At 39.6% G+C, this 26,258-nt stretch overlaps 1 protein-coding gene across 4 annotated transcripts in view; it reads left to right on the forward strand.

The window, feature by feature from the left end:
- The first annotated feature begins 262 nt into the window (after positions 1 to 262).
- LOC117601274 (uncharacterized) overlaps positions 263 to 26,258 on the forward strand; it is a 57,394-nt gene continuing 31,398 nt past the window's right edge. For 3 of the 4 annotated variants that reach the window (XM_076688555.1, XM_076688556.1, XM_076688557.1), the window contains exon 1: positions 263 to 762. In XM_076688555.1, the coding sequence (XP_076544670.1) occupies positions 672 to 762 (91 nt within the window). In that variant the 5' untranslated portion in view covers positions 263 to 671. The remainder of the gene's footprint in view (positions 763 to 26,258) is intronic. The other variant, XM_076688558.1, reaches the window with a different exon arrangement.

Genomic DNA, 26,258 nt, shown 5'->3' on the forward strand with positions numbered 1-26,258 from the left:
CAGACAAGGCCGCGTTCGTCCGCGATAAATTATCAGGTGTAATTACAATGACAATAAAGGGACGATCAAAAAGGAATAGAGCGACGCGTCGCGCGAACGGGCCCATTCGCTAAGAAGAAGGAAACGAGAAAACGAGGTAAACAAGTAAGAAAGACAAAGAAGAGAGGGAACGATATTAAGTAGAAGGGGAAAAGAGCGATAGAAGAGGGGTCTTACCTGCTTGCCTCTGGCCTCTCTCTCGATACACCTTTCTCCGGTTCCCCAACAGCCGGCGGCGGGCCTTGCTTCCCCTTCAGTCCTCACCGGGACACAGACAAAGTTACGCACCCGGAGAAAGGTCAATCGGTCGACTGCTCAGCTCTTCGAGTACCGTAGCTCTCGTTAACCGCACTCTGTCTGCTGACCAGGTGGATAATATCGTTCCTCTTATCAAATTCTTTATTCAAAGATCACCCTTTCTGTTTTTTTTTTTAAATTAATTCAATTTTTGTTTTTCGTGCGTTCATTCGTGAAACTGAACGGTTCGCGAGCAAGGTGATAAACGGTCGCGTTAAGTGCAGATAACGTTCGGTTATTTTGGTGCCGATGTAACGGGCTACGTATCCATCCGGGACCATTTTACATGAGAGTGCACCAAGTCAGCTGGTAATTTTGTGGTACGTGGGAAGCAGATGGGCGAAGACATGTGGAGGCTCTGGTTCACGAAACTGCTAATCCTAGCGATCCTGTTGCTCTCCGTTGACGTGGAAACGCGATCCCAGGGTGAGTTCACCTGTCACCTTATACACCTACGCGATACTTGGAGAATCGTGGCTCTAAATAGAAATTTGTCTCGGTTGATTCAGGATAATTGAATGGATTGCAAGAAAATTTATTCGCTCACTGTTTAGATTACAGGAAAAATTCCTTGGTGAATTTGTTATTATTTATAAGAATATACTCTGACAGCATAACGTCAGTTTGCTAGATAAAAATTGCAAATTTTTGCAATTAATTTTAAAATTAACTATTTACGAAATGTGTCATTGTTCCAAAAGAACGAGGATATTTTTCTTTTCGAAAAACTAGTTTCTCGTTCAAAGAAAGAATGTCGACTGACGCACATGGCGCTCCAGGCGTTGAAGTCTCTGGCCAGCTTTGGAGTTGTCAGCTCTTGTGCAAACGACATTTGCATCAGGTTAGCCAGCGACCGGCTGTAAACGCGTTAAACACTTTCTAATTGGTAGCCTCGAAGAAGGGAGAAAAGACTTGTCGCGGAACGCGTTGTGCAATTCGCGAATGCAGGAAGGGTTTGTCGTCAGCCAGTTCGGTTTTGGCGTGATTACAACGTGTAAACCCCGAAGACGACGGATAGGAAGCTGATCGGAATACCATTCCACCCGGTGAACAGCTGTTTCTTCCGCCTGTTGAAGACGAGATAACCGCGCTTGTTTTCCAGTAATAGGATATCCACTTTTACGCGGGGCTCTCACCGTGGCGATTGTTCGCGTCGCGTTGTACGTGCAACTGTTTTCCTGCGATTAAAACCTGTCCAGGAATTAACTAGCCATTTTACACGAATAGGTACCGGTGTTCCTTGTTAACGTGTTTGTCGTGGCAGATTAAAGAGTAGGAGGGTAGATAACTAACGTTTGGCAATTAGATTAATTAAAATTATACACTTTGTCATTCGAGCGAACAACGCTTTGATAATAAATAATACAATTTTGGAGGTATTAAGTTATCCAAATGACAAATTACAATTTTTCAAAACTCCATCTATCAAATTTTACTATATAGGTAATTGGACTAATAGCTTCGCCGATAAGATCTCTAATAAATTCAATCGATCAAGGAAAATATCGTTCAGACAAATGTAGTTCTACTGTATACATAATTGCACATACCTCTACAGATTTCTGATTAGACCCGTGAGAAAGTGGACACGAACGAGCGCTAGATCGAAATTGATAGCGTCGTGAGGCGAATTAGTGAATGAAGGTAAATTTGAGGGACGAGTTGCATAAGTTCAATGGAATTAACATTAACGGCTACGAATACATTAAACGGATAATAGTCGTGGCTACAAACTCATGTAACGGTCTGCGCGACGTAACAATGCGTCGCGTAAATTCTTGTGACCCATATGATCCGGAAAATAAACAGAAATACGTGACGAAGAATAATTATTAACGCGCCAGTGTTCAGGAGCCGATTTTTTAACGGGACAAGTAAATTCACGGTGTTTTTTTTCCTTCATTCTCCCCCGGTGGAAGTAACTCGAAGGCTTCATGAATGTTTAATTTCGCGGTCGACGAGTCTTGATAGAACGGAGCCTCGCGTCTTTATTAAACATGCATGTAATCACTCGCCGGCACATAATTCCTCAATTAATGCCGGAGCGGATTCGCGAACGATGACTCGGGGCTTACGGCTGCGAAACGAAAACTGGTATCCACCTTTGAAACTTGGGAAATAAATTTATCGAAAGAAACACTTTCACTGTGGATCAAAATTCCGAGTAGTATTTAAATTAACTAATCTGTCCAATTCTTACACAATTTCTCGCTTAAAAAAAAGAATCTTCGACAGATATTTGCGACAGCGGTCGGAGAAGAGGCGTCGAAGACGCGTCGGAAAACAAACTGCGGGGACGATAAGATCGGCGTAAAGACGGCGAGGACGTTATGCAAGCCGCAAACGGTCCGTTTGCGGGCATCTATCGTGCATAGGGCTCGCGATACGATCGTATATTACCGATTCACCAACCGTAGACGACTCTTTCACCGAGAAGACGAACGAGCCTCGCTGCCTCGCTGGCTGGAATCGAGGCTTCGTTTACAAGAGATCCTTGCGAACGACGATCTCTCCTGTTTAGCCATGGTGAATGGAACACCGGAGGTAATGTCCGCAAGGCCAACCGGCGCCGACAAAAATACCTGGAATAATGCAACCGCCTCTGTTCCACGCGCGAACTTCGTTTCCCTATTCCTCCGTCTCTTCAGTATCATATAGAGTCAATGGGAACTGATATTTTTCAAGAATTCAGTGTCTTAGGCTGGGTCAATCGCGTCTATGAGGTCTTTCAGGGACCAAAGTAGCGATTAATTCCATTTTGTGAATTTTAACGTCAAAATCCTTAATCGATGCTTAATTCACGGTTTCCGCGCGAGTTAAATTGTACTGCTGTTGTATAATAATTGAATACTGGGAACCCAGATTGGCAACGAGTCGGTGGAGCGACATTTTCGTGGCATTTGCGTCACAGCTGGGGCTGCCCACGTAAAAGGACACGCGAGACAGAAGTGTATCGACGTAGGAATGCAATTACAACGATAAACCTCATGTTAATGTATGCATCCGTGACTCAACGATTCTATTCGACTTTCTTTTATTATCATACCGATCATTGAAATTAACGAGTGAATAGAAACAAGGAATCGTTAGAGCACACCAGAGTAGTTGGAAAATTGTTGAGATTTAAAAAGATAATGTTTTATCATGGATAGAAGAAAGTGATTCTTGATGATGATGTATCAAAGTAATTTGTGAACGTTTTGAAGGCTCGGGATGCGGAAAATTCCGACTAATTGAAAGTTACGAGGCCAGTTGTAAATGTCTCCCAGTCGATCGAAGTGAAACCGCGACGAAATATCACGTAGCCCAGTTTTCTCCCAATGATCACGATGCTTCTTTGCTGTCGACACGATCCAATTAGAGTTGAGACTGAAGCTGTCATAAAAATTCGAATATTAGAAACTTGGAGGAAATTTTCACCCTCTTTCGATGCATTCAGAATGTTTTAAGCGTTTATATGTTTAAAAGAAAAAGAAAAATATATGCTATTTCGTTGCCGAAGGAAAAGCGAAGAAATACACAAATCTGTTCATTTCACCGGCACCGTTCTATTAGAAACGAGGAATGAAAGGCCGCCGGCTACTTGGAAGGCCACTGAACAAATTGAAACGCCAGTTGCATTTAAATGCATACAACTAGTGCATACAAGTAACAGCAAACGCACAGTTTTCAGTCTTGATCAAGGACAACGTAAGAATTGGAAAGGGACGTGCCATGTCACGGTCATCATGACCCAGCGTCCTATTTACGTCCGCTCAATGACGTTAATTAATTTTTCCAGATCATTCTCCCAAGATTGATAACCTCGATTACTGATCTTATCTTTATTACGAAATTCATGTCAGTGGTAGCTCCAATATAAAATACATATCTGCGTTCGTCTACGTTATATAAATAAATAAAATACATGTTTTTTTATACAAGTAATTACAAATGTAATAAATTTTCCAAAAAATGATTAGAAATTAATTTATAATAAAAATTGCATTTCGCAGAGACTCGTATTGTAAGGGAAGAATGAATGAGAAGGTTAATTACAAGGAAGACGGTAGTTTCGCATCCGTGGTAAAAAAAAAATGTGCCACGGGAGTGTTCGGTTCATGAAAGTGGACACGTGGAGATCACTCTCCCGGCGTCCGAGTGCTCCAGGCGATGAAAGTTTGCATTCCCTTGTATCGAGTCCTCGGACCAGGGTCCTAATTTCACGAACTCGAACTCATCCGTGTGCTCGAGTGAGAAAAGAAACACGTACGTTTCTTCTCTATCGCCCCCACCTGAGATTCGCTTTGATGACCTACAAGTTTCCGAGATGCTGACCGCTTCTTAATCACCGATCTCACTTTCTTATTTTATACTCGGGAGACTCTCCCATAAAACTGGTATTAGTATTAGTGGCGCTAGTAATAGTAATTCTACTTTTGCTGATAGGGACGGCACGGTAATACTACCGATGAAGATTCTACTATCGCTAATACTACCGGTGCGGATTCTATTATTTTTTAATACCATCGATACGGATTCTATTATTGCCGATACTACTGGTACCGATTTTAGTATTGTTAATGTCATCGATACAGATTCTATTATTGCCGATTCTACCGATACCGATTCTGTTATTGCCGATACTAGCAATACCGATTCTATTATTAATAATACCACCGACACGAATGCTTCCATCGCCAACACTATCAATACGAATCCTATTATCACCTAAAGCACCAACACCGATCCTATCATTACTAATACTGCTCTTCCACGCCTACCAATTTGCTTCAATCCAAAATCGAATAAAAATAAGAACAGCATCAATCGAAACGACAAAATATCCGCTTCCGCGTTCAACGTCCAATCGTCTGCAAGTGTACATAAAACCATGCACTTTCGTTGCTTCGAGCAGATATTCAGAGCGATTCGAAGGAGGAAACGCGTTGGAATTCCACGATGACAGATCGCACGCGATCGCTGTTAACGGGCCCTGTTCGTACGTGTCGCGTGTTCTAAACCGTATAAAGCCAACCGATACGACAGATACTGTGTAATAACGTACTCCGGTACGGATCGAAGCCCGGATTGGTTTCTCTTGTCCGATCGGTGACCCAGATTTTTGCATAATCTTATGCAACCGTGTTAACAAAAGGCCTTCCTAACGGGTCGTTACGTGACATCACTGGCAAACGTTTGCTTCCTCGTTTTCTGAATGGTCCCCGCCTCGAGAGTGGCACACTGTCCGTCACTGGAATTCAAGTTCACGATGTCGTTGCTAAGAAATTAAGGACATACCGAACGGAAAACCAATTCATCTTCGTGTTTTTGTGCTGTTTCTTTGCTGGACGAAAGTTTGATTTAAGAGTTGATCATTTTTTCTTTCCTGGGGAGAATAAATGATCTGGAGAAGGATGTTGTATTATATCGTTTCGTTCAATTTTTAATGTTCTTATGATTTAAAAAGTATACAATTTTCTTTTTATAAATCTTTGTTCTAAAAAATCAAGTCTTATTTTCTCCAGCAATATCTTTCGATCCGACAATAAGATTAATGGTACAGAACAGCGCGTATAAGGATTTTGTAACAGCATCGTGTCGCAAACTCGACTAGTCCTCTCATCAATGCGATCTAAGGCATTCCTATGCGACAGAACTAGTTTTCAAGGAAAGAGAAAAAATATCCTCCTAGAAACCTATTTACGTGTTTTGCCTGAACGTATGTTGGCCTGAAATATCGACTCGTCGTGAATTCTGAGTTTCCTTCGGCTATTCGACAGTTACGACCTCGAAAACCTATAACCACGTTCCTTCGTCGATCCTCATTAACGTCATCCTATTAGCATCTTGGACATGTTGCATTAATTCCGTGTCATGTACTAACGAGCACCTTGTTTCGTTCCCCAATCCCTTATGAACTTCATTTATGTACTCACTTGCTCTCAAGGAAATTGGTGTTATTAATGGCGTAAATGATTGTTCTGATTGGAAAATCAAGAGCATAGGAATTTTTAGGAGAATGTAGATCTAACGAACCTAATAACTTATTAATAATAATTGCTTCTTTTTTTAATGGGACTCAAAAATAATGAAATACCGATTTGAAACTCAAAAACCGTCATTCTAAAATAGCACCACGGAGAAACCTAATCCGAAGGAATAAATAATCGAATCAAACGGGATTTGATACCCACAACGGAAAAAAGAAAACGGTTCTCGTCCAAAAACGTTTGATACAGGGTCATTTAGTGACCAGTTTACGACAACTGAGTCCATTTCGTCGGATGTCGTTGAACGCGAAACGAATGGAACCTCGAAAATATCGCGAGAAAGAATCCAGTCAACTAAAGAGTCCAACAAGAATTTCAGAAAACTGGTCCTGTCTGCCGTTTCCACGGCTAAATTTACAAGGTTTTATGAATATTATAATCTTCAGGCACATTCTAATTATTGAAATAATATTAGAGTATTTTCGAGCCCCGATTAATATAATGATTCTAAATTTCAAAATAATAAAACAATATTTATAACTGGTATGACGAATGGAAATTGTTCATTTTTGATCCTTCTCGATCGCCGTGCTTCGTTCCGTTATGCTCCTTTCATACAACGATCGTTTGATTGCCATACGTTCGATCACGGATAAATTTAGATCGCCATCGATCGTGTCGAAATCAATTTTGCAACGGGACTCGATTTCAAACATCGTGATTCAGTTTTCTCTGTGTGAGAAAGAAAGATTCTCTACGAAAACTCGTTTCACCGATCGATCGGTAACAAAGGAGATTGAATTTCTTCTACCGGAGAAAGTTCGTTTCCCGTTTCTTCCTTCCCAAAGACAAACGTGAACCTCGTTGAAAAATTAATCTTTACCTTACCGTTCATGAAAAATCGATGTTGCAAATGTACAGAAAAGAAAATACAATGTTTCCTCAGTATTTCTGATTGTTATTATCTAACCGTCGATTGTGAAACTGAATTATAGGAAAGCAGAGAATTCCTGCGTCACGGGATTCCTACGAACAGCTTGAATTTCTTTCTTACGCACGAGTACTTTCTCCGTCGCTTCGATCAGGAACGAATCTCGCGCCTTTATGGTTTCTTTACAGCTACCACCTTCTCTTCCTCTTTCTTCGTTCCGTTTCTTTTTTTAAATAATCTGACATCTTCGACGGAGAGAGTATCGGCGATCGTTTTCATCGAATAATAAAAAAGCTTCAACGATCTTCTTCTTACGTTTCTGCTTTATAATTTCGCTTCGTCGTTCGCCAGGACTTTCTATCGATATACTTGTCGTCTTCCTGTTATTTCGTCATGCAACGAATAATCGTAGTCGACCCACGCTTCGACGACACGCAGAAGACCGATCGATCATTCGGCAAATTACAACTTTATGGCTCGAACGATCCGCGAGATCCCGTATCCGCGTGTGCGTAATCCCGTTGCTCGTGGTCATCGTTGACTTAACGATTCGATGACGCATAATGGAGCCGACAACCCGTTGTCCTTCGTCCTAGGACGTTTACCGTTGTAACCGTGCTTTCGTCCTCCAACATCCATCCGCGATGATTCTTCTTCCTCCTCCGCCTTCGAGTGATTATTCGAATAGCTTGTATGATGTGTGACAAATTAAGTTGAAGGTTTAAAATAAGTATAGGTAAATGGAAGCTGAGAAGTCGCAAAGTTCAGAATTTCTAAGTACCGTGTGTCGCCGACTCTCCGGACGAATCCTCGGTATCTATAGTCTATAGGGAATCATACTGCGAATATCAAATTGATGAAGAAAACAATTTCCAAGTTCCCGTTTCACAAATTTCATCTAATTAAAATCGAAAGTCTTGAATCTTAGAGTCGGGAGCCAAAGTCGTTTACTTTGTTGCAAAACAGTAACAAAGAAAATGAAGAAAGCGAAACGAGGTTCCAATTCGTTAAGCATTATATTATAGAACGTTTTTCAACGACCTGTCAGTTTCAGCATGAATTCATCGATCGTGTAATTTACAAATGCTTCTTGGATCTCGTAATAGCTTAGCTCATCTGCAATTAAATAAACACATTCTTTAGATGTTCGAATACGGAAGACATTATCACAGCAAACGTCAACGATAATTTTACGTAAGAAGAAAGCAAGACGAATGTACTCAGCTCGTAAGGATCAGCCACTTTGTAATTATAATAAGCGTCCTTCCATTCCTGCGATCGTAGATTAGAGGCTCGCGTTAGAAAATTTTCATATTTTCCACTTGAGATTCATAACCGAGCTATGAACACGATCTGGAATTTCTATTCTGTATTAATGTTCACTTTCGTTGCACACCTTTAATCTCTAAAGCTATGTATATTTCATTCTGCTTTTATTACAAATGGAAAAGGTGATGCTCAATTAAATTTACAATTCTTATTCTATCACCTTTCATATAATAATTAAGATCTCCTATTGCATTTGATGTTCGGTTATTATTATTTTAGTACTATTCAAAGCTCATCCTCTTCTTTATTACTTAATTATTCGACTATACAAAATTAGAGGCGCCAATTACCGACGACATTCCGCAGCAATCAAGCCGCTGAAATAAAAGCAAAAGTCTTTTGATTCTAAATCACGCACACGTCAATCAATCACCCCAACAAAAGCTAGCTAAGTAAGAAAGTCTAACGAGTAACGTCCTCTTCTAATGATAGTCATTACGCGCGATAACAGGAGAAAAGAGACTAAATCTCTAGGAACACGCTTCGTTGTCCACGTGCAAAACGGTAAAAGTATGCGATCCTTGCCGGAATGCGGAATAGCAATGGCGATCTTGAATTCTCCGCAAGGTAGGACTAAACTACACGGTGTCTAGTAATGGGTATTAGATAGTCCCCGTTGCAAATTGTCAAGCAATTCAATCACATTCAAATTTGGAATTACACAACTAACCATGATAAATTTACCAGGAAAAATGGCACTGTGAGGTAAGAAGGTTCCACTTTAGAGAATTTTTCATTTTATATTTATTTTATTATTAACGATTCCTTCAAGTATTATAGCGAAGTGTAGTATTTTCTTTTTCTATATTGCATTTTTTCTTTAAAAAGAAAAACCATCATTTATATGATACTTTGAATATTTGAAATGACTCAAAATGATTTCTAAGCTATCACTACTCGCGCCACGAATCGATAACACGCGCGTGCTCGTTCGTATCCGGCTGCAATCCTTTCGTACCTATAAATATCCTCGCTCCTTTCAGCGGTCCTAAATCACACTGTACAGAGCTTGGTTCAAGATTCTCTTACTCCATGCAGCAGCTCGTTAAGTATCGAAGTTGTAGACTGATTACACGGTGTATCGAGTCACTGAATTATTCGCGCGAGTTTAAGTGACAAATTTTTTCAGGTGTTGCTAAATATTATAGCTATTATAACAGGTACGAAATTCAGGAACGAACGTTGATACGTTGCCGACAACGTTACGCAAGAAACGTAGAAAGTTGTTTGTCATACGCGGCCAATGGTGCGATCAAACGGCGCAACGAAGGAAATCCTGGCAACGTGAAAATTGTGTTGCGTTCCTGAGATCGTTGAACCTTAATTTGTAAGATCGATGGGTGATTCGGGTGGGGGGATCGTAGAAAGTTGGTAAAATGAATTTTCACTATTTTAGCTGATAATGCGAGCATTCATGTAATCATTAATAAGATAACTAATTAGTCGCATAACAACTCCCACTTGTAACATGTCGCCTACTATATGACACCCATATGTACAATACCAATCATAGTGTCCGTTCATCTAGTGTATTTTGTAATTTCAAATAAATTATTGAAAATTCTAAAGCTTTTATTAGACGCTTTCATTAAATAATTAGATTTATGATATTTGCTCCGGTTAAACTTGGACTCCAAAGTCAGTGCTTTTTCACTAAACGAACGGACACTATGATTGATATTGTACTTGACATGTTACAGTCTATTTAAAATAAGAAAATAAAAATTGCAATTCTACCAGTACGAGCTTGTTATTATAATATTATAATTGCTTCAATCTCCAAATTAATGCAGACCTATAACCAGTATTCTATTTTCAGTAAGAATAAACAATATTTGTAACATAGTATCGCTTGTAGCTTCCGACAAAAAATTAATTCTTTCGACATCGAGCAACCATGTTATTCTAGATCTACCCGAGATCACGTTCGAATCAAATAAATCCCGAGCGTTGGAACGCGAAACATGCAGAAAAGCAGCTCGCATAGAATCTCGTGTATGTCTGAACGGATCTCGATCCGTTCGGTATTCGACGGATGAATCGAATGATCGTTCAAGCGTATAGAAATCGCAGATGTTTCGCGAGCGTTGCGCCGTGTGTCAGTTCGTAGCTTGGAAAATAAAACGAAAGCTGGGAACAGATAATAGCGGCTTGTCTGCGGTACAGGGGAATGCGGGCAAATAGGGGTTTCTTCGCTGTACCGTGAAAATTCCGAGCATACCGTTAGAAATTTTTTTATTTTTCAAACGATAGAAGATAGCCGCGATTAACAAGGCTATTAAATCCGCAGTAAATTAACGAAAATAAATATTTACTCTGTCGAAAAGCATAGGTGTTTAATCATTCACCATTTTTAAGGACTAGTAATGGATGTGGTAGTTATTTTTGTTATGTTGAAAACACGGTGGGGTATGTAGAAATTTATAGTTAAATTGTAAAAGGTTAGAAGTATTCTTGTGTGGACAAACAAATAACTTGGCCAACTCCTCCATGGAAATCTGCAGGCGTGCCTTGGTACGTTCGTGACATATTTGCCAACCCACGTGCACATTTTCAACCCACAATGCTTTTCTAACGACCCATCGTCGTTTAGTTTAGTGCATCGCGACGCGTTGTGCATTATGAGACGCGACCACTTTTATCGGCGCGGCGCGTCGTGATTCTGATAGCAGAACTGAGAAAAGACGAAAACACCATGAACATAAACGTCCTACTTTCATTTTCTATAATGATTGAATATTCAGTAGCTCTCGTATATTTTAACGATACCGTAGCAAATCTGATTATTCCGAACATTAGAATAATCTAAACGATTAAATTCTGCATAATACACCAAATATTAAGAATATTCAAAAATCAAAGTGATTTTTCCTCGTTGAAAATGAAAAAACGATAGAAAGAGGAGCAAAACGGGAGTTGAAACGGCTTCCACGAAGCAAGTACCTGGAACGTACATGTTGGTTTTCAATGCGCGTTTTTTACATGCAACCCATTGCGACCGCAATTAGTGCCTGTGCCACGGCACGGTTGCATTTCTACGTTTAAAGTGCATTATGCAATCCCGTATGCTAACCGTTACTTTATACCATTTAGATGAACGGACGATTCAGATAAAAAGATAAACAAAACAGAGATACCAGTTCTGCTTGATTCAGCGAACTAAATATTGCGTTCAGCGACTGACATTGCATTTTCCTTTCATTTATATTCTATAATCTGATAACCTACGGTTCCGTTTCTACGTTTACAATGTCAGAACGTGAACGCGTTGAACTCGAAACAATTCATAGAAATTGCAGCTGGTAACTGTATAAGTGAATTTAAAATCGTAATTACGGTCCACTTATTATTATTGCTTTAGGCATCGAAATTAAATCCACAAGAATCGCAGAACCGTCACGAATGGCTGTTTTATACTGAAAAATTAAAACGTGAAATATTATTGCAACGTTTGAATTTCTTTTAGAAACTTTTCAAGTTCAAATATGTATAAGTCGAAGAAGAGATTGAGATCTGTTTCTCCATGTACATGTGCTGATTACAAATTGAAATAATGCTACTGGAAAAGAAGAAAATGTTAAGAGTGATTGTATTAGTTGATCAGAATTACCAGTGATTTGGCACCGATTCAAGATTGTACATTAATAGTAATAGTAATTATCATTCGACAGAAAGGAACAGCAAGCTTTTGAAAGGGAGCCACGAGTTTTGTCCACCAATCGAACCGGTCCTGGTCGCGTTTCATTTATCACTGACCTCGGAACTTTTCTGTAACAATTTTGTGACGCGAGAGAACCCGGTTCCAATGTAAATGTCACGTGTTAACACGTTAGCAACTAACCTCTCGTAATATTTCATTCGAGTACTGCTATAATATTAATTCACCTTCTAATATAATTAAAAAGAGAAAAAACATTTAATTTTTCTTTAATCTACCTATTCAGACGGTGCATTATTTTCATAATTTTCAACGTAAAAATATAAGAAGAAAGCATGACAATAATAATACACTTTGTTCCAAGTCGATAGGACCATCCGTTCCGGAGTTGCACGTCTTTAAAGAAACTTGCAGTCATCAATGAGTGATGAATGGATAATAGTAAGACGTAGAAAAAGTAGGTCACACACATCGTAAACAAAAAACAGGGAAGAAAAACGATGTCAGAGTAAGCGTCAAGTGGGGTACGTGGGGGTGAGCTATAAAACGCTGACGCGACGCCGCGCCGGTCAGTAAGTTCCGGGTGAAAAAAACTTGTTTCCGATTACTGCCGGCTGGCTGAGCACGATCACTGCACGGTTAAAGCTGATATTCTGAAACATCCTATAAAGGGCATATATTCATTCCTATTATATAAAAAATTAACGTATAACTGCGCTGGAATCAGGCTTCCTCAGGAAAAATAGCAACATCCCTTCCTCTTGTCCTTTCCCTTCGACGTTCACCAAAAGATGAAATAGTGGGTGATCAAATTATTAGAGCAACGGTATGAGAAATAGGTTTTTCATATTTGTGTAGAAATAGAGCCACAATTTTAAGGTTTTTAGATTTAATAACTTTTAATCAATAGTTCTCTACTATTAATATACAAAAAGATACTTATAAAAGTAAACAAGTACATTTAAAAGGTTATATTTACGCCTCAATTTTTTTCGGCATACTTTCGATGAATTTTAAGCAATTTATTTTGATTGCTTTATTTCTAGCCCATACTTCTGTCAAACGTTCAATCAGTTGACATTTATTACTAGTAATAAAATATTCTCACAAATTTTCAATGGGGTTGAGGTCCAGGGAATTTCCAGGCCAATCAAGAACTTTCGCTTTTTTCAACCGTGTATCATAATTTTACAAGCATCAATACATCATAAAAAAGTAACAGGAACTCTGTTTAACTCGGTTTTCATTTAAGAATGAATCATTTTTATGTAAAATCGTCAATTTATGCGAGTGGCTCTAATAATTTGATCACCTACTATAAGTTACTTATTCTACCCTATATTTTAATGCTTGAATAGTGTGAAATTTTCGAATGTATATAGATAGCAATAGATACCTAAACATAGTAGATATCGTTTAAAATATTATTTCGTAGAGTGAAAGAAGCAACGTAACTAGCACTTAGCTAAAACCAGCTATTGCAGGCTATCATTACGACTGCTCGTTCCGCGTTGAAAACTCTCGTTTTTTTTTTCTAAACCTACGATTGTTTTCCACGGCTTCACCAAGTAACGACAAGTTCCCTGGTTCCGCGTAAACATTACCGTTATAAACGGAACGATCACTGTAACACGGGTTGACATTTCATTTCGTGTCATTATATAAATTAGAAATTATTCGAATATCTCCTCGCGTGCCCAATTCTGTGATCTTCTTAATAGATTTCTGTGAAATGCAAATAATTGCATGGAAGACGGAGGAATGATGCTAATAAAAGATAAACTTATCGTTGAGCATTTCAATCTTGCTAATGCACCGATGTTAAAATGAAGAATACGAAAAGTATTTTTCTTAAAATAAACGCAGTACCGTTTCTCGCCTTCCATATTACAGCAAATGGCAATGGATCAGACGATCTACTCGATTTTATATTGATCTTTTCCACGATCTGGTGCCATTAAACGATCCAACCGACTGACTTTTGACGTAACACAATTTTTTCCTCGGATTCGTTGTTACCGGTTCGAGAGGCTTTCCGGTTTCGTGTCCAGGCGGTGGTAACAAGTTTTCCTTCCACGACGAACGTTCACGCAAGCTTTTAGACATCGCGAACGCCCACATAGGTCTAGTTCATTTGTTAATTAATTATTTTATTCACAATCATGACTTTGTAGCATTTTTACTTGGAACTTAACACTTCGACAACTTATCAATTTTGCACTTTTTGAAATAGGAAAAATGAACTTTGAAACCATTGGGGTATTGTCGATAAGTGAGCCTTGTGGGGTTCATAACCAGGCACCTTGCGCCCATAAACCTTTGGGTATACTGGCATAATTGTTAATTATAAGTGGAGTCAATTTTCCTTGAAAAGTTGCGATTGCTTCGTCGCGACGCCTCTTCCGCGTCACCGTTTCGGCGCGGCGTTCCCGCTTTTCTCGCTGGAGTGTATCGCAGAGGTGGCTAGATGGCCGAGTTTATACGTGTCTTTTTTTTTAACGAGAATACCACGACTCGCGGATGTCCTATCGCAGACGACTTTGTATTTACTGTTAGTTGAATGTGGGATACCAGGTGGATGTTCACTGGCACAACTACTACCTCCATTATCGTACAGATGCACGAATTCAACTTGTTAACTGATTGCGAGTGTTTTCTCAGGCAAAAAATCCTACTAATTTCTTGCAGAAGGAATAAAAAGTGAACATGATTGTATCAACATATGAACATGATCTCGTAGATAATTTGTGCTAATTTTATGCAATTTTGTTTTGTAAAGATAATTAAATTGTAACAAAGTACGTAATAGGTAATAATAATTATAAACACAATTTTTTAATTTAAATTTTAAATTTCAAATTTTCCATTTTGCATTATTGTTGTAATCATAATGCTATTCAAAATTACTTTTCTCTTTTTTATTTTTTATTATTCAATAGACTGTAATGACCCTCAGTGGCGGCCAATAGACTTCTCTTCTTCCGTGGAGTTGAATTTATGTAACAAGGTCTAGTGAACGATTATTCCTGAAAACAGGAAGAGATTCTATGATCAGTTAATCGAGGGGAATGAATTTCGGTTAATTAGTCGGTCTCATAACGTGTACTTCTCGCCACTCTAGAAAGTGGTTAACATTTTGGCCCCATTTTTATTGTAACGAGCGGTAATAGTGGGGACAGAAACCTGTCGCACGTTACCTGTGTTCCATTCCCACAGACACACGAACCCACAGTGGCTAAATTACGTGTACACGTTGCCGTTCATATGTCATTAATTCGCTTTAATAGAAGCCTGACTCAAGATACCAACTTTATTTCGTATAAAATCAAGATATTAACGGTGATTAATTTGTTTTTATAAATGATACGCGATTACGTCTCTCATTTCTTCACATTTTCAACGCTCTCGTTAACGTTTCATTGAAGTTCCTGAAATCCTGAAGAAAGATCCTTCGAAGGATCGTCAGTTTTATGGTCGTCTTGACACTCGTATGAAAAAAAGGATTGCGCGTATGTACGTGGCGAGGAATTGAATGCGCTCGTTGCATGGACGCGTTGCACTCGGTTGCATAATTTCTCGTCGGCCGCCGTGCTCGTTCAGACACTTTGCCTAACGAAGTGGATAACAATTAAGTGGAAAGCGGGGAGATGTTTAACTCGTCGTTCGTTACGCGAACGCCATTGAGAAACGTCCAAATAAATAACAAAGTTGTGTTTTAATTTGTGTAAGATTTGAAAATTGTATGCATTATTATATAAGCCTGCAATTTCAACTTTGCTTACGATCCATTGATGGGTCATTAACTTCGGCACTTTATTTTAATCAAAAAACATCAGAAAGCACATTATGCACATCCTAAACTTTTCTCAACCGACCGAATACTTTCACAACGAAAACCGAAACAAACTCACTTAGATTGATGAAATTCACCCACAGAGGTTTCTTTCGATTTCACGAATAAACAAACGATGAATCGGTTCCGATCGATCGCGATCCGTTTCTAGAATCCGGTCGAACGAAGCAGCCCGTGTTCCCAAGCGAGTGTCGAGGATTTCGCAAAGCAGCAGGAGAGGCGAGCTGACACGAGAGGAGGAAGGCAGATAGGATCTAGCTTCGTTGCATAAGGATGAAAGTACCGACCGACTGAGTAAATAATAACGGTTACGTGGCGTGGAGACGTGCTTCTTCTGCGCTGAAAACACCATAATGAGTGGTCGGGTATGGTGTCCCGGTGCGTACCGTGGGATCCTTCACGAATCCTGGGACCATTGATCGTCGCGAAAACAGTACGGCAATTATCGTAGCCGACTGTGCGACGATTCTTTCGCGACTCGGTCACACAACGAAGACTGGAAAATTTCATATAATTGAATTGTTCAAATTTTTTGGTTCTCGTTCGTTGGAGGATATCGTTTGAAACAAGCTGTTTCGGAAGACTTGGGAGGAAATGAAAAGGAAGCAACCAGTGAAACGAAAGCAGTCGGGTCGCGATCGACACGCGTGCGATCTCGTTCGCGTGTAAAGCCGTGTTTACATGGTTCGAGAAGCACACGCGGTTGCTTCTTGCGGAGCTTATCGAATCCCATCGGCGTTCGTACCACGCGATCGTTACCAGTGAGGTGCTCTCGAAGATGGGGAAAGTCAACGATTCCTTCTCAACCTCGACGAAAGGTCCATTGAAAAATTCCTTAAAATTGAAATTTTCATTATTGCTAAACTGAAGCGAGCCATATTACCACCCTTCTGCTTATTAAACTCATTAATTTGGAGTTGGAGCCTTCGAGCACTAAGATACCCATGTTTTAATATACTCATCAGGAACGATTATTCCACTGCTCATTGCTTCATCTGGGTACCATACGACCCCTTCTTAATGATGCGAAACCGCAGCCTCGAAGATTGCGTAGAAAGTGTCTGGGAAACTGAGGATCCTTGTCGACGATTGACGTAATTCTCATGCTTTCCCTCGAGTCGTCATCCTTTCAGCAAGAACAAACCTCGTAACAGTGTTGATCATTGGTTTAAGTAGCTTTTCTATAATTGGTAGGATAAAATGGAAAATTTCGTTCACCTCTGTTTGTCGAAGAAAGCCGTGCGTCGTTGAATTTCGTCATCATCTTTTGTAACATAATTTCCTTTGTAAACGTGCCCAGGGTGCGACTATCACCTCGACTGAATTCTGATTAATTTTACTCCCTGGTTGACGAAACAATGAGATCCATCATGTCACGTCTCCCGCAAGAGCATTTACGAAATTCGAAAGAGCGCATGAATACAAATCTGACAATGAGATCTGGAGTGAACTTATCATCAACGATGACGAAGACGATTTTAATTAACGACTTTCACGATTCGTCGCGATCTTAACTTTTCATTTTAAACCGCGCAATTACGCCGGAGGATTCCCAAACGAGAATTTGCTTTTCAAGATTGTACAGAATGTTTGCTCGTTCGTTGACTCGGATGATTTTTAGATAAAGAAGAGGAGATCGAGGTTGCTATTAATTTTTATGAGCAATTTCTAAGATTCTATTAACCAGATTTGCTGCACGCGATAAGTTTAGATCGATCCTCTTCGAAATTATTATAGTATAATAACATCTTGCAGAATCAATATCCATGAACTTTAATGACTGCTAATTGAAGATAAAAAAACATCAAGATACTCGACGCGATATCTGTTCAGCATCTATGAATCTAATCATAAAATGTTCTCACAAGGTATGAATACAAGTAGCTGATGTCGATAATCTGAAATCGTATGAAAAGGGAGAGTTGCATTCATAAAAGGCGGGGACGATGCATTCCCGTCGTGAATGGCTAAAAATAATTGCGGCAACAGGCGCGAATGCGATCCACGAAGACGATTACGGTAAATTATTCCAACCAGTCGGATTCTACGTCCACGGGTTTACGTGTTCTCGTTGGCATGCGTTTCGAAAGTGCAAGTGCACGATCTTCGAGGATGCTCCTCACGTTGCTACGCCCCTGTCACTGACATTTTCCGTCACTCTTAGCTTCGTGATAATATTTGAACGTCCATTGACTGCAAAAACTGCATTCAGCTGAACGACGTCAAGAAAATTGCAAATTTTTGCAAATTTTCTAAATTCGGATTCTCCTCAGCCTTTTAAGATTTTACAGGAATTGAATAATTCAGATTTGATTTATACGAATTTCTCTTTTTAAATATGATAAACTGTAATCATATGTTGACCTAATATTCTGTTTGAATGTGATACTATTAGGAAATCGACAACGTGAAACAGAAGGGAAGCACGTTTTTCGTTTGGTCCTCGAGTAATCTGAATTCAACATTCGCAGAACATTGATATTTCCCTGGCATCCAACCGCTCTCCTCTGAATCGTTAAACGGTGAATTCTCACTCGATCGTTCGTCACGAATGCCAAGCCGCGTTATTGCGAACTCGATTTCGTGGGCGAGGCAACGAGGTCTCGGGATACTTCGATCTTCTCCATCTATTAGATTAGAATTGCTCTGAATTATAATTAAAACGTCGTTACTTATTGAGATTTAAGTTTCAAATTTTGAATCTTCTCAAAATAAGAAAGAAAGAATAGAGAATTTTATAGAAATTTATTGGCTACCAGACTGAAGAGTCACGTTTGTTTCCAAGGTTCTCACGGTTAAAGTTCGCCGGTTTCCCTTCACAATTCACCATGTAAGACGAAGAAAATGATCGGAGAAGGAATCGCGGCCCGGCCTCACTCGTTTCATCGATTCTCAATACCATTTTACTTAACAATATCAACATAGTACCCATTTTCATTTGGAAAATCTTCAGCCGTTTTCCCTTTGCAAAAGAGGAATCTTCACTTTACTAGTGCAAGAGCACATATAAGGGACAACGCGTGCCTTTTCTCAAGATTTTACCTATAACTCTCGATTTTTCAGAAGTCGACCACGATTTCTCTGTGCCCGTTTCTCGTGCAGGTCACAATGATCCGTTGACAGGGACTTTCATCTCTGTTTTCCTCTCTCCCTCGGGAGACATTGCCCTCGACAATTATCGTGCACTTGCGTGTGCATATTTTCTAGCGTAGGTGAAACCAATAACTTATGTAACTGAATATAAGTATCCTTTTCACCAAGGATTCTAATGCTGGTTTTCTGGAGAAGGGTCGCTACGAGAAAGTGTCTCTGTGAAAGTAGTAGTCATGTTTCGAGATGATCTTGAAGATGAGACGGAGATGTAATTCGAAAAATCAGAAAGTGTGGTGTTATGGAAACCGATGATTTTGTCTCTGACGAGAGATCTTGATGCACGTTTGACAACAGGCAATTTTGTCGCGAAAGCTTGCAATTTATGTTTTCCCCAATTTGACTAGCTACCAAATAAACAGGCCACAGTGGGTCACATTGAATTTTGTGCCGCCGAATCGAGGTCTGATCGAGCCGCATGATCTCGAGGCAAGCATCCGTTCACCTATTTCTAAATACGTTATCGTGCGATCCTCTACACTAGATTACGTGTACGCGAGGATTAAATTGAATCGATGAGAAAGTAGCGACGTATAACCACGACCTTTGACACGTTTTATGGCAAGAGAAACTACGATGTGCATCCTCCTACTGTTTGTTAGCGACGTCGACGTTCGATCACCTAAATCCTCTTAACAAGCCTCTTCTCCTTGAGATATATTCAACGATGTACAGAGATACTTCTATTTCCTTGTTTGAGTCGAACCTCAAAAGGAAATGGAATAGCTTTAGAGAGTTTGAAAGAACGAGGCTATACTTGTAAATAATCATTGATTAGATATAAAATTGTGGTTCTTGTAACTGTTGGTTATTCGCTTCAAAGTGTAACTTTATTGAAAATAATAAATAAAGAAGTTTAACAAGATATAACGGGAAACTGATTACTAAAACTGACGATGCTCCCTCGCAGTGAAGTAAGGAAAATAGCCTAGAAAATGACCCATGCCATAAAAGACGGTCAAGAAAGGAAAAGGCCAGAACCGAGGGTGTGCGAGTACAAATGCAGTGACTATGCATTCGCACCAAATGTGCAAAGGTCAAAAATATGCCTTCCTTCGGACAGCCAGCTCCAGGTATGCCTGTTCCTGCGAGTTTAGAACAATCAAAATACCCAAACGTATTCCGAAACAAAATCAACAGTAACATATACTTGATGTCACGAGAGCCCGCAACTAAGACGCGCAGGTTGGAAGATGGTGGGGAACGTCGCGAGCTCTCCGCCAATCGCTGTCCACTTCGTCTGGGAATATCCAATCAGAGCGACGATGCGCAGAAAGGAACGAAAACTGGTCTTTCCGCAGTTATGGACTTGTGACATCAAGTATAAAATCACTGTGAATTTTATAAATAGCATAAAAGTCACTGTATGTCGATTGATTAATATTCATTAAAATAATTATTACCAAGATATGCAGGACCTCTGACTGCAAGGAAAAAAGAAAGTCATTACTTTGGAATGCGGTATCTAAACAGTTAAACGACCACAAAGCCTCATAAGAACCATCGATATTCCAAAGTCAAACATCCAGGAAGTCAGCTTTTCTTCATTCACACGTTTCCAGCATCTTCTTTGGAGCAAAGTCGAAAAGAAATTCAAATTTCGTGCCAAAAAGAGGAATGTATGCCGTCGGTTTCCCAGAGGAGGATGCTGTTGCACGTGGTGTGGGGAAGAGGGAATCTCGAGAGATTAATAGCCCGAGGATCGTTCGATCTCGTGGAATCCGGCTTATTCGATCGGTAGAAAGCGTTTTCACTCGAAGCGGGATGTACGATCCGTGTCTATGATAATGAAATCGAGCGTTGGCCACGATAGAGAGGCTAGCAACCGCGGCGATTTCTCGTTAAATACGCTCGGAATCATTAAATTTAATCGCACGTTACGCGATTCGCGCGATCCGCCGGCTGCTTTTCACACTCGCTGCGTTTCCGCGCGGAAATTTGATGAACGAAGGGCAACAGCGAAGCAACTCGGAAGATCGTCAAGAGATGGTTGCAATTATATATGATTTGTTTGTTAAATTTTACCGAAAGTATCGGTGCCAGGACAATTGTAAACTATCGGTTCCCTCGGCCTCGACGGGGTGATCGGTGATGTGTCATTACGAGATTCCCGCTGTTAGAAGGCAAGGAACTTCTATAGGCTTGGTCCATAAACGACCTACTAACACAAATACCGTGCCTTTCTACGTTCTGGCCATACCCTCGGCACACCGGGACGTATTCACTCGCTGCCTGCATCAATGAGTACACATCGCGTACCGTCATTTCTTCCAACGCCACGTCGCGGTTACGTGGATCGACAAGGGAATTTAATGCAATCACCGAAGTATCGCAATTAATCTATAATTTACCGAGTTCGAATGAGTCATAGATTTTCATCTACCTTTCACGTGAAAAATACCCTTACATTGTTCGATAAAGAGAAGGCAAGTGTTTCTTCCTGGGAACAAAAGTCGCCGATTCCTTTCCCACAATACGCATTAAGATCGTGGAAAAGTGTTGGTTGACACACGTGGAAAAAGGGTGTATCCGCACGATTCGGCGTTAGTTTATGCCAGTATCGATTGCATATCATTGATTAGCAAAAAACAATCTGCGTTACGTAACTAGAGAAATTTCACTAATACAGAGTAAATTAAGTAGCACCGTATTTGATTACATAAAGATATTATTGAGGTTTGTATTAGAGTTTGATTGCTTTCATTAAATGTTCATTATATGAAATTTCAATCGTTATAGATTTGTGATTAACTAAATAATAAATTTGTAGTTCCCATCAGATTTCCTTATAGAATTTCCCTCTAAAAATCCAATATAATCAGACTTATCCTTTTCCAACGATTAACATCCACCCACGCGTTGTGGAAGGTCCTTACCAGCTCCTTCGAACATCCTCATAGATCATACAGATCTATTGCTAGATCTAGAAACAGAAAAAGTTCAGTTTGATTTAAGTTGTTGAAGAAATCGTAAGAAGAATACGAGACGATAACGAGCCGGGTGCAGGCTCGAAAGTAAGACCGAAACGAAAGGAACAGAGGGACAGATAATAAATTCGATGCAAATTGCAGCTGAGGCAGCACAAAGGGGTCGATTAGCATGCTAGCCGGCTACGTGTTTCGTGTCGACCGATTATGCGAAGTGGTGTTGGTAGAACGAGTCAGTGTGCCGACCCGTTATGGGCCTCGGGCTATGTGGTTTTCGATGGGACGACACGGCCCACATCTGGACCCACGTGTACGAAACACCAAGTTGGTCAGGTTGAAGAGCCGACAGGTTGATTCGAGTCAATATTTGGTTAACAGTCTATCGATTGATAAATAGGTGACAAGTGGGTCGTTGAAATTTACAGCTGGAAATTACGTTAATCACGCGCTAAGAATTGGAGAAAATGAAAAATTTTATATTGTACTTCTTTTCGATACTTGCTTTACTTATTTATAGTATTCGGTGTATTTATTTAACAAATAAATAAGAAATTTGATAAATGAGTCGCCGTAATTTAAAAGACAAATAAAAAGTGGTGGTTTAAGATACACACCTTTTTCTGACCACGGTAAAAGTAGCACGAAAATGCTTTCTGTCTTCAGCATCTATCCTCTATTACTGCATATAATCAGTCGTATAAATATTTACGCCGTACATTATGGTCGACGAACACGAAAACGTTAACTTTCCCTATAGTAAGGCGTGTTCACAGTACAGAAGTGCATCATAGAAACATTAAACAGATTTTCACTTTGGAAAAGCTTTGAATGGAACGCTAGGAATGATATTTTACAATTCTAATCGCACCTTAAAAAAGCGCTATTAGTGTAACAAATTAATAATCTGAGAAACATGGACAATGATTTTGAATAAGTAATAGAAAAATGAATTTTGATTGAATGCAAGTTTGTATTTTTGAAGGATACAAATTGTGAAAGTGTTTTCCTCTCACCAAGCCAAGTGAGATCCATGCACTTTCATCGAACGTGTAAACCACGCCTTGATATTTGTATCATCAATGACAAGTGATAAATAAAGTGACGATAAGCTGAGGATTGACGTATTAATTGATTCGACGATAGCTGCGTATCGTTGAATTAATGAAACAGTTTAGAGAATTGCCTTTATAAAGCTAAAATACCGTGCGTCGCCGACTCTCCGGACAGATCCTTGGCATCTACATATAAGGGAGTATAGTGCGAGGAAGACACTGAAAGCCGAGGAAAAAGTTTCTAAGTCCCTATTTCGAAACAAGAATTGGTAGTTTCAAGATATAGAGTTCAAATGTTAATTCCCTAATAATTATACGAAATCTTACCAACAAAATTACGAAATCTATCTTCCCCTCGTATCTTCGGAAATTAATAACAGCCTCGATCGTAAAAATTACCTATCAATTATTCACCTTGCTCGATCAGGGTATGTGCACTTGCAAAACGCGTAATTAATAACGAATCAAAGCTTCGTCTGGCAACAATTAATGATACCGTGTAACCTAAATATCTTCTACTCACTTTCTAATTCCTCTCGAGGATTCACCAGTGATTCGCTCGAGGGGAATGAATGCCCCAGGATTATTAACGGTCTCATCCGGTATCATCGATCTTTCGTTCGAGATCGAATCGATCCACCATTGTTTCGATAGTTGGAAATTATTAAAGATCTTTCTCATTTTTTGGTTACCATTTTTCTCTGGCTACCATTATCCTATTAGATTATTCTTGCAATGATTTCGACACCTCGCGATGTTTTTCACCGCTTCTTTAAAACAAAACAAAAAGATACTAATTACGGAGAATGCTCAAGTGGGTCATGGACCGCAGACACAAGAAACGTAAATCTAATGAGTTCAAAGTGATCGTGGCGAGATTCAGCCTCTCTAACAGTAGCTGGATACAAAGGTAAAAGGTGCTTTGGGTGCTGGCTAACCGGAAACTGTCGATAATTGTTGGCTTGATGCATGATAACGCACGAATGGACTCTTTTCAGTTTAATGATGCAATCGAGTTTCCAGAAAAATTCTGCTTCTTTCTCGTACTTCACTTGTTTCATAAATGCAACGATGCATTTAAGAAATGCAAGTGCACTTTTTTAAAGAGCCAAAGTGCAAAATGGAAGTTTCGCTATTCAGAGATTCTGAAATCCTATGGACCTAAAATTCAAGAATTCCAATACCTAACACAGTTAGAAAAATTAAAAGACTTGGTCCACCCTAGTGTGAAATTTCAGTTGGACCATTATTGACTGCGCTATTTTCGATAAAAAGAATTATCAAGCAGGGTCTGGAGAATTTACTGAAAGTTTCACCGATCAACTGGCGAACGAAAGGGGACCTTTCGAGGGCAGCAGGCTCTTGCCTTTCCTTCCTCGCGCGTAACAATCTCATTGTTTCATTGTACATCGTACAAGGCTTCCTATTTCGAGGCGGATGCGAGCTCGTCGTCCCGTAACACTCGTTTCTCAGTTCCGTCTCTCGGAGCCGAACTCGTAACGGTCCGTGGATCGATTTTTCATCTGACGATGGGTAACGAAAAACAAGGAAAAGAAAAATGACAATGCGAGATAAAAAAAAGAAGAAAAGCTGCGAGATTCAACTGGAGATGTTCACGGTTCGTAGTTATGTCAAAATCATTTGAAATATTTTCCTTCAGAATATTAATTACTATCGATTCTTGGAATTCTTTTAAACCTTACTCTATGCAATTATTTTTGAAAAGTGCTAATTTTAGAGTACGTATACCTGTCTGATGATGAATTTTAAAAACGTAACACGCGCGAGGAAATACGTTAGAACGATCACGGAACAGTGCAGACAACTATGAAATCTAACGGTGGATAGGTGAATAAGAACAAGATATAAAAGAGGAACGATTTCAGCTTCGCGAAACGCCTCGCGAGCGTATTACGAAATTCAGTTTTCATGAAACGATTCGTTCCCGATTTAGTGGAACGAGCGCGATAAGAGATATGAAACAAGCTATATGTATTTCGCTTATCGTTCGAATACCGTGCATGCGTTCAGCTGTTGAATCTAAGCGCCGCTAATCGTTCGAAAAATTTGACCGTGTCCTAGATCGATTTCCCCTAATCAACGAATTGTCACATCCTTGATCTTCCTGCTTTCTTCGCTATCTTTTCACCGGCTCATTTACCTCGCTATTTATTAGCATAGCGGAACTGTAGTACACACGCCATTGCACTTCGTGCCCGCTCTTCTTTCGTAACTAATGACACGTGAAAATAAATTTCATGCCGTTTGATTTGTAATTTGTAATGGTCTGTTTACCAGGAGCACGTTAACTTATTTTTGTACACGAAAAATTAAGTAAATATCAAAGTAAATATTTTGATTATAATCTATAGATAAAACGTACAAAGTTATTATTCCTCTGAACAGGTAATATTTACATGCCGAGGTGAATTAGGGAAGTTGAAAGTCATGTTTAAAGTCCGATTCGCGGTTATCAGTAGCTAACACCGCGTATTGTTATCGAGTTAATGAAATCTCAAAATAGAAACTCGTTATGAACGAGATGAATTATTCATGGACGACTGTTTTAAGTGTCTATGTGAAGCTGACTTTCGATGACTTTCTTCTTTTCGGGTAATTAGTGGACAGAATATAACCAGCTGCTCAAATAATGAAACTGGAATGCAACTGCATTTCCGCCTGTTCTTATCTTTTGTTGAAAGTCTTGTTTAGTTAGTACATTTTCATTTCTTTCTAAACAGAAAAAATCTTCTTGGAAAAATGATACAAAACAGTTAAACTGGTACTGTTTTTAAAATAACGCCCTGGTAAATGTACGCGTTCAAGAAATATCCGAGTTTCCACGATGGCTGTAATTCACTGGAACGCTTCAAAGCGTCCAACCAGAACCGACCGCAAACCTGGATTATTATCAAAACGATCGTCTAATGAAAACGGTGATACAGCGTGTACAAAGGTAGAATGTGAAGTTGCTCGTTATCGATACCCCCTGATAGGATGCACGAAGCTAATGAGATGTATCGAGGACAAATTCCGATCTGTGTACCAGG

Source organism: Osmia lignaria, chromosome 6 (assembly GCF_051020975.1).
Source record: "Osmia lignaria lignaria isolate PbOS001 chromosome 6, iyOsmLign1, whole genome shotgun sequence".
Lineage (NCBI taxonomy): Eukaryota > Metazoa > Arthropoda > Insecta > Hymenoptera > Megachilidae > Osmia > Osmia lignaria.